General features: G+C 38.9%; 1 protein-coding gene across 1 annotated transcript; it reads right to left on the bottom strand.

The window, feature by feature from the left end:
• Nucleotides 1–1,166: 1,166 nt before the first annotated feature.
• LOC110267862 (uncharacterized) lies at nt 1,167–2,185 on the bottom strand. The gene is made up of 4 exons (XM_088505250.1): nt 2,137–2,185; nt 1,952–2,062; nt 1,723–1,849; nt 1,167–1,248 (listed from the first exon to the last, which is right to left on the bottom strand). The coding sequence occupies exons 1-4, from the start codon at nt 2,183–2,185 to the stop codon at nt 1,167–1,169; spliced, it is 369 nt and encodes a 122-aa protein (XP_088361376.1).
• Between the last annotated feature and the right edge of the window lie 7,914 nt (nt 2,186–10,099).

The following is a 10,099-nucleotide window of genomic DNA, read 5'->3' as shown; positions in this document are numbered from 1 at the left end:
GTCTCTGACCTGGAGCAAGTGGGACGAACCACAACCCTTGCTACTACCCAGGTATCTCAAGCATACATTCATTCAGTCCCAGTCATGGATCAACATCCATCTCAGCCATCCGGCTTAAGTTCATAATTCATAGTCAGCCATACGGCCCATAACTCATTCAACAATCAGCCATAAATCAATATCTTACACAGCCATTCCGGCTCACGGTTCAATCCAGAACCAGCCATTATTCATAATCATACACAGCCATTCCGGCCCATAACAAAACAGCACTTTCACCATTCAACATCATCGAATTCATAAAACCGGCATTTAAGCCTCAAATCACTTTTTTCAAGCCATTTCACTTTGAAATCAAATTTCAACTCTTTTCAGCCTTGCTTTAAAGATCTCATTTCTCAAATCATCTCAGGCTCATAAGCCAAATTTACTCAAAGTAAGTTCTCTTTTTAAAACAAAGCCGCTCTCGGCATCCTCTTTCCAAGACTTCCAAAACCATGGAAAGTTAAAGATTCAATTTGGGAACAATCAAAATCACCCATTTCACAATGGGATTTTATAACAAAATTTCTCGGCAGAGTCCCAAGTCTTTAGGGGAGAATAACATAACTCATTTCGCCAAATTCATTTAAAATCATTAAAACATTGGCTTTCTGATTTGAGTGAGAAAATAGGATCTAAGCCAAACCGAGTCATGTAATCATTCACTTCTTTCAAAGCCGTTTCCTTTACTTAGGCAAAACCAACTTCAATCCCCATGATAATTCTAGAACGTTTCAACTGTTCAAAATTGTTTTAGTCTTGCAAGAATTCAGAATTCAAAGAGTACTTAAAACCTTTCTCAAAACATTTCAAAATGAAACTTGTCAATAGACATTCAGGTTCTTTCAAAGTCATTGAAACTTCTTTAATTGAAACCCCCAAGTCAAATTCAAAGGCATAAACCCTTTTCACATCCAAACAGCTTTAAAACACAAGTTTCATCTAAATAACCTTCTCCTGAAAGAGATACAATGCCTTTCTTAAGAAGCAAGACTAAATCACAATTTCCTCTTTATTAATTCATTTCGAAAGCATGAATCATCATTTTCTCGATAATTCAAATAAAATAGTAGAAGTCTTTAACTCATCATTTTCCAGACAACATTTCAATAAAGACTCGGATTTTATAGAAATTTCGGCAGCACCTCCCCTAAAACTTGGACTTTTGCCACCCGGTTCGGGTCCCAACTAAATCGTTTCTCATTCCTTTTCAACAGCTCAAACCAGAAATCAATTCAAAAGCAAGCTAAATCCAACAGTCGCCTCAATGGCATACCTCAAGGAAACCATTTCAAAAATCAACTCAATATCAACCGGTTTAACTCATTTATAAAGCTTTAAAGAATCGGTTCAGCAATAAATCATTTATCAAAGCCAGAGCAATTAAAGCAACCTAGGCTGAATTTCAAGAGCATTCTATCCTTCACATCATCAAAATAATTGACTCAATTCAAACCAATCCTCAACGGATTAAACTCATTTCAAATATTTAAAGAATCAACTTCAAACATTACATTTCACAAGCCACACAACAATTCAGCCAAACCAACATCCATAGTCATTCGAGTCAATCAATTGATACATAAGGCAGATACAATCACCAAGTACACAATATCTCACATCAGTACCCATATGTAATAATTCCAATAATAAACTATAGTTTTTGGAAAGCGCCCCTACCTCAAAACGCAATTCCATAGCCCAAACGCGTCACATAATCCCTTCCGCCTCGACCCGAGATCAACAATCAAAATCCCGGCAGCCAAAACCTCGGTTCCAAGCCACTTTCGCAACAGTCTCAACAACTCTAATCGTAACATACGACAACCAAAACTCAATCGTATAGCAATTAGTGCCACAACCTCAGCGTATGATAACAGAAAAGGACTTTCAAATCAAAAACGCTTACCGAACGAAGAAGGAGCAGCTGAACCGAAACAGCAGCGATCTCTGAACCGGTTCGGCAGCAGCCCGGCAGCCACCTCAAGTAGCAGCGGCGACCGGACTCCGACAATGGCGCCTAGAACCCACATACAGAGACGTTAAAGCTTCCAGAATCTTAAACGAATGAAGACCGAATTCAAAAACCCTTACCGGCAGAGTTTTTCGGCGACGGCAGCGGGGTTTTCCGGTGGCCAATCATGGCGGCGTAGTTTCCACCTCTGGTAGCAACACTCGTGGCGACAACCTCCCACCACGGCGAGCCCAGCCACGCTGTGCGACAGCAACCCCGCGACGGCTCCCTCTCGCGTCTCATCTCCCTCTGCGTGCGAGTTCAGTGACGGCGCACAGCCCCTGCCGAGCTCCGTTTGACATCTGAGGAACGCTTCCCTTCCCGATCTCTTGCAGCAGATCCGGCCGACACGACTCCACCGACGGCACCCGAAAGCACGAGGCTGACAGTGGCGCTCGTGACGGGCTTCACGGCGAGGAGCGAACACAACAACTCAAGCCACGAAGACGACATCAGCAGCGGTGGCATTTCTCGGTGACCCATCATCTGTGGCGGCGCTGGGCAGAGACGGCAACGACGCGACTACCGGCGATGAGCTTGGTCGACGATGGTAGCACGAACAGCAGAGGCGGCACGACCAGGATGGCTCCATGGTGCTGCAGCTTAGGGACGGTGACTCGCGACACTCCCTTTCCCTCCATGGTTCAGCGATGGCGCGACGGCGGCGGTGAGGTTCAGCACACCGGCTCGGTCCCTTTCCTCCCCTCCTCTCCTTCTTCTCCTCCACCGATCCGTTTCTCCCTTCCCTCTCTATTTCTTTCTTTCTTCCATTTCCGCAGCTATTGCTGCTGGTTGGATTGGGGGAAGGCTGCGGCTGTGTGTGTGTGTTTTGGTTAGAGGGCAGCAGCTGCTGCTGCTGGTTTAGGGAGGGGAAACAGGTACCAGGTCAGGTTTTCAGGGTTAGGGTTTTTCTTTCAAAAATTAGGGTTAGGGGCATTTTAGTAATTTTGAATAAAAATAGGGATATTATAGTAATTAGAAATAAATTCTAATCCATTAATAATAATGTAAAAAAATACTATTTGCTCATCAATTTCATAAATTATTTTCAATAAAATGCCCAAATCTAAAAATTAGAAATAATATACTTAATTTCTTCATTTTCCAAAATAGCAGTAATAATATTTAAAATATTACATATCTAATCCAAATCATATAAAATCCTTATTATTTCATAACTATCAACCTTATACTTTAACTATAGAAAATAATCCAATAATTATAAAATTGGAAAATAATCATAACTTATCTCAAATCCAATAAATCAAAACTTGCCTTAATTATCTTTAATAAAATAATCTCTGAAATTAAGGCTATAAATAACTGTAGGATTTGAGACTTGATCATAATAAGACTTTTCAAATATTCTAGGTCTTACAGTGTGTGTATAGGTGAAGAGTTTAGGTTAATTAAAGATTCATATTATAGCTCACTTGGCCATACATATATCCTCACCCTTACCTTAGTCCCATTTCAACCCTGAAAAGACGTCATGATGTTTGTATTGGTACATTAAATATTTGTTGATTGGTTAGATGAAGAACAAAGTTTAGAATGCATGATTAGAGAAGAGTAGAGTGAATTACCCTATACACTTGAGAGATTAGAGTGCATATACACTACCAGTGAGGGTTCAATACTTGATTCGATGTTCCTTGCTTTCATGAGCCATCTTATTACAAGTTTACTTGTCTTTTATTGTATAATTTGAATTAGTGGAATCTGATTTATGTTTGTCTTGAAAAATTTGTTTACTTTTAACCAAGTAGGAAAAAAAGCATTCTGCATGTAGTTGCATTCATATAGATAGGTTGCATTTCATACATTCTACCATTCCTCTTCACCCCTTTATAGCTTCTCTTGAGCTTAGCATGAGGACATGCTAATGTTTAAGTGTGGGGAGGTTGATAAACCACTATTTTACGGTTTATCTTGTGCTCAATTGAGTGGATTTTATCAATCTTTCATACACTTATCCATACAAAATGCATGGTTTTACAATTTCCTTCTTGATTTTGTGCTATGATTGAAAACACGCTTCGTGCTCTTAAAATTTTCCTATGTTTAATCCTCTCTTATTACCATTCGAAGCCTTGATATGTGTGTTAAGTGTTTTCAGAGATTATAGGGCAGGGATGACTTAAAGGATGGAAAGGAAGCATGCAAAAGTGAAAGGAATACAAAAAGTTGAAGAAATTGCTAAGCTGTCCAGCCTGACCTCTTCGTACTCAAACGGTCATAACATGAGCTAAAAAAATACAAATGAGGTGGTTTTAGTTGCGTTGGAAAGCTAACATCCGGGGCTTCGCAACGATATATAATTTGCCATAGCTGCCTTGAAGATAGACGACGCGTATGCGTGGATCACGTGCACATGTACCCTGGTAAAAACTCAATCCACGCGAACGCGTGGACGACGCTCCCGCGTGACTTTGCCGCATGCTGAACGTACCAGAAATCGCTGGGGGCGATTTCTGGGCTGTTTCTGGCCCAGTTTTCGGCCCAGAAAACATAGATTAGAGGCTATAAAGTGGGGAAATCCATTCATTCATGAAAAAGAACATTCATAATTCACAATTTTAGGTTTTAGATGTAGTTTTAGAGAGAGATAGGCTCTCTCCTCTCTCTTAGGTTATTTCTCTTAGTTTTAGGATTGCTTCTTCATTCCAGGTTTAATGTTCCTTTAATTTAATTTCTCCTCTACTTTTATTCATTCTATTACTTTAGTTAATTACTTGATGTTGCCAATTTGGTTTATGGATTCCTATGTTTAATTTTATTTTCTATATAATACAATTCGAGGTATTTCAGATTTATGCTATTCTTAGCTTTAATTGATGAAAAGGCATTTTTATTCGAATAGATTTTTTCCCTTTTGGCTTTGGTTGAGTAATTGGTGACACTTGAGTTATCAAACTCAACTATTGATTAAAAATTAGAATTTGCTGATTGATTTGGATCCCTCTAAAGCTACTCTTTCCATAGGAGTTGACTAGGATTTGAGGAATTAAATTGATTAGTCCACTTGACTTTCCTTTATTTAGTAAGGGTTAACTAAGTGGGAGCAATAACAATTATCATCACACCTGATAAGGATAACTAGGATGGGATTTCCAGTTCTCATACCTTGCCAAGAGTTTTTATAGTTATTAATTTATTTTTCTTGCCAAATTTATTTCCTTGTTCATTATTTCAAAAACCCAAAATTCTTCCTTTTCCATAACCAATAATAAATCATGCTTCCCTGCAATTCCTTGAGAGACGACCCGAGGTTTAAATACTTCGGTTATAAATTTTATTGGGTTTTGTTACTTGTGACAGCCAAACTTTTGTACGAAAGGATTTTCTGTTGGTTTAGAAGCTATACTTACAACGCGATTACTTTTATTAAATTCTTTACTAGCAGAAATCCGTTGCCGGGGAATTGCAAACGTGTGCCTTATTATTGGTTATTGTAAATATTTTATTTTGCTTGTTTATTTATTTTTATTTTTGTTTTTAATTTTTATTAGCTACTATGAGTTCTCACCCCTCTGGCTTTAAGTTTGGTTCCAATGTTGTTGTACGAAATGGAAGCTATAATAGGAACATGCATCAAGGTCAAAACAATCAAAGATGGATGCAGCCACGAGGATCTGATCAACCCTTTCAGCAACAACACCTTCCAAGGTACCATGGACAACGACCATCTTACAATGCATGCCAAGACAATAGTTATGGTGGACCTTTTCGTGACAACCAACCTCCACCAATTTACTATGGTCAAGAGCCATTTCAAGGTGCGTACCAAGATGATAGATATGGTGGACCCCCTTGTAGTTACCAATAAGCCCCCACCATATGCCAATGAACCACCTCCTCAACATAACTTTGAACCACCATACTCACAAGCCACCTACAACCGTTCACCTCCATATGACCCTAACCCTTATCCACCCCAATTCCAATCCAATTACCCCCAAGAACCACCACTTCTATATGCACCATGTCCATATCCATCGACCCAAGAATCACAGGCTCGCCTTAAGGAAACAGTAGATCAATTTCATGCAACCCTTCATCAACTGGAGCAAGCAATAAATCAATTACCTTCCAGACTTTCAGACACTCAAGGAACCCCCATGGCTTCATGTGGAGAATCTAATGAAGAACGTAGCATGAAGGAGACACTAGAAACTCCAGTGGACAATAAGGAGCATGACTTTGTATTGGAACAAGTGGAGGAAGCCGGAATTATTGAAGAGGAAGAAGTGGTCGAAGACTTAGGAGATGCGGAACGTCCATGGGAAAGCCCAGTCATAGAACCCCCTTCTAAGGAGTTTGAATTTGATGTTGAAGAGGGTGTACAACCTCCAAGGCATATCATGGTTGAAGACTTTGAAGGGAATGATCAAGAGATGGATTCAATCATTGATGAATTCTTATCTACATTTGAATCCTCTCCCATTGGACTTGACATGGAGATTAAAGAAGAAGAAGCACAACCTCCCATGCCCTTAGTGAACAATGAAGAAGAGATCGAATTGGAAGAAAGCTACCAAGAGGAAGAGGTTGAAATTGAAGAAGCTTGCAAGGAGGTGGAAATTGTCAAGGAAGAGCTCAAGGGAATGGAGCTAGAAATCACCTTGCCAAAGTTGTTGAAGACCTCTCCCCCAAAACCATCACCATCCATTCCTTCATTCAAGTGGGTAAATCTTTCATCTCTAAGCTTAATTAGCCCACTTGAATATGCTTTGCTTGAGACGGATGGGCAACTTAGAGCTCTTTGTGGCTATAAGAGTAAAAGGGAGATGGTTAGTGGTAAGAGTTATCATGCAAGGTTCAATATGGTTGCATGCTCCAAATTAAAGTATAAGGGTTGGTATAATTCTTAATTGAATGGGTCTAGGAAATTGTTTGGATGTCTCCGTGAGAATTCTGACTGTTCACCACCCAAGTGGAAAAATGATGATCAACAAGAAGACGGGTGCAAACATAAGGTTTGGGACCCCGGAATTCATTCTGGCAATCAACACTCTTGGGGCCTTGTCACTTGCTTTAACTTGCTTGAAGGATTTATGCAACTAGTGTGGGATCCCGAAGGATATTGGAATTGTAAACATTGGTGGGGATTCCTGGATGAGTTCAAGCACAAGCCACCATAACAGGGAACTCATCAAATGTCCAACTTAAGGACTTTAACTAAAAGTACTAGGTGGGAGACAACCCACCATGGTATGATCGTTCTGTTTCAGTCTTAGTTTTATTTTACTTTATTCTATTTTTGTTTTTGTTAATGAATCTTCTCATAATCTCTGCATATAGCTGTATATAGCCTGCATTTGCATTCTGCATATATATAAAAATAAAAAAAAGGGGGGGCACGCGACGCGCAAGCATCGCTGACGTGTCCGCGTCATAGGTGCTTCCACAACAAGAAGAAAAGAAGTAGAGAGTTGCGCGGGAGCATGGCTGGAGGCGTGCCTTAGGCACAAACACGCCCACGCGAACGCGTCCCTGACGCGTCCGCGTCATTTGAAAAATCAGCCTCCACGCGTGCGCGTCACCCACGTGCACGCGTGACCCTGCAAAATCGACGTAAAGAGGTGTATGGCAGAGAGTTATGATGTAGTGGGGCTGGAATGGTGCTGGAACCACAAGCCTTAACACGCGAACGCGTCACCTGAAAATATCACAAACCACGCGAACGCGTGCCCCACGCGTCCGCGTCATATGCGACGCACAGTTTAACTATGTCAGCACCAGATATCTTATCTTTTCTTCCCAATCCTAATTTTACTCCTCCCTTCTTATTTCTTTATTCTTCCTTCTTTCTTCTTTATTCTTTTTCCCTTTTTACTTTCTCCCTCCTTCTTTATCATCATCATCAAGGTTGTTTCTTTTCTTCTTCCCCTTTTTACTTTTTCATTATTATTTTTATTTATGTTTTCTTCTTCTTTTTCTTTTTACTTTCATTATCTATGTTTCCTTTTTCTTTCTTTTTCTTTTTACTTTATTTTAATTGGTGTTAGAAATTTATTTGGGTGATTATTTTCTTCTATAATTGCTTGTGAATTATTAAGGAGTTGTTTGACAATTATCAATTCTTTTACGGATGCTTGCATGTTCAAAATTCAATACTTTCAATAACATATTTACCATGCATGCTAAGTGTTTGTGAAAAAGCCGTATGGCATTGTGCATTATTTTTAAATTATTCTATTCTACTACTCTAATGCCTATTTTTCACAAAATCCCTTTTTATATATTATTCATTGAATATAATTGTCAATACAAAGAGATTGTTAGTTTGAAATACTTGATAATCAAATTGGGCATTTAATGCTTGATTTGTGCTACTCATGCCTTTGCCAGCATGCCAATAAACATCTTGCATCTACTTGCCATAACATGCACTTGCTATATTTCCATTGATGAACTTCTCACATGTAGTCGCGACCATGTGTTAACGACATCCTACTTTACCATGCATTGATTATCACTTGTACCATCCTCTTCCTTGCTCTAACCCTTAGTTTTAAAGTTAATTTCTTTTTCCCTTTTCAGGATGGCCGCCAAGAAAAGTAAAGAGAAAGCTACTCCCAAACCACCGGCAAGGAAAGGAACAAAAAAAAGAGCACTAGCTGCGGAGCCACCCGTCCACTTGCACATCTCAGCATGCACCGAAGACGGTGCAATCTTTAAGTGTGGGGAGGTCGATACCGATCTCCATAGGTTAGTTATTTTCTTCTCAACACCAATATATTACTTTATTTGTTAGTTCATTGTTGCATTTGCATGTTTAATTGCATGTTTGTTTGATTTTATGCATTTAGTTACTACTTGGTTAAAGTAATAAATTTCTTTTCAAGACTCTATTTTATAATATTTCACTAATTTAAATTAAAAAAATTTTTGTGTTAAAACTTGTTTGAAGATTATAAATTGGAACATGAATTATAGCTAAAGAACACACAACCTGTGAGATTTTAGCTTAATTACATGGTTACATTATTTAACCATAATATTTTATTCTTGTGTGTTTCCTTCTCTATAATTGCAGACTTTACTTTGTTCCATTCTATATGTCCAATGTTTAGTGTATTTACATGCTTGCATATGATTGAGGCCATTATTTTATTAGCTCACTTATCCCAAATAGCCTACCCTTTTATGTCACATTTGTTAGCCACTTTGAGCCTTTTTATTCCCATTTGTTCTATATTTTACCACATCACTAGCCTTAAGCGGAAAAATAAATTAATTACCCCAAATTGAATCTTTGGTTAGCTTAAGATAGAGATTGTGTATAAACTAAGTGTGAAAAAAACTATGAAAACTTGGGTTAATGAAAGTGGATAGTGCTTAAATGATAAAATATTGGGAATTTGAGTACCTACTCATGTAAGACCAGAAAAATTAAAAATCCATGTGCATTGATATGTTATGTTTATTTTTATCTCAAAAAAAAAAGAGAAAAAAAATTTAAAAATATTCAATAAATAAGTAAATAAATAAGGGGACAAAATTACCCCCAATGCTAAGATAATAGGGCAGGGATGACTTAAAGGATGGAAAGGAAGCATGCAAAAGTGAAAGGAATACAAGAAGTTGAAGAAATTACTAAGCTGTCCAACCTGACCTCTTCGCACTCAAACGGTCATAACTTGAGCTACAGAGGTCCAAATGAGGTGGTTCTAGTTGCGTTGGTAAGCTAACATCCGGAGCTTCACAACGATATATAATTTTCTATAGCTGCCTTGAAGATAGACGACGCGCATGCGTGGATCACGCGCACGCGTGACCTGGTAAAATCTCAATCCGCGCGAACGCGTGGACGACGCTCCCGCGTGACTTTGCCGCGTGCTGAACATACCAGAAATCGCTGGGGGCGATTTCTGAGCTGTTTCTTGCCCAGTTTTTGGCCCAGAAAACACAGATTAGATGCTATAAAGTGGGGAAATCCATTCATTCATGAAAAAGAATATTCATAATTCATAATTTTAGGTTTTAGATGTAGTTTTAGAGAGAAAGAGAGAGAGAGAGAGAGAGAGAGAGAGAGAG

Source organism: Arachis ipaensis, chromosome B2 (assembly GCF_059453495.1).
Source record: "Arachis ipaensis isolate K30076 ecotype BB chromosome B2, ASM5945349v1, whole genome shotgun sequence".
Lineage (NCBI taxonomy): Eukaryota > Viridiplantae > Streptophyta > Magnoliopsida > Fabales > Fabaceae > Arachis > Arachis ipaensis.
The sequence above is the reverse complement of the archived record's forward strand: the minus strand, read 5'-3'. Positions and strand labels throughout refer to the sequence as shown.

What these genes read in the sequence shown, in the direction of transcription:
- LOC110267862 (XM_088505250.1), bottom strand. Translation starts at nt 2,185, where the DNA reads ATGATTGGCCACCGGAAAACCCCGCTGCCGTCGCCGAAAAACTCTGCC. An exon ending in GTCGCCGAAAAACTCTGCCG is followed by an intron (nt 2,063 to 2,136) that starts GTAAGGGTTTTT and finishes TGTGGGTTCTAG; the next exon opens with GCGCCATTGTCGGAGTCCGG. An exon ending in CTATGGAATTGCGTTTTGAG is followed by an intron (nt 1,249 to 1,722) that starts GTAGGGGCGCTT and finishes GCTGTTGAAAAG; the next exon opens with GAATGAGAAACGATTTAGTT.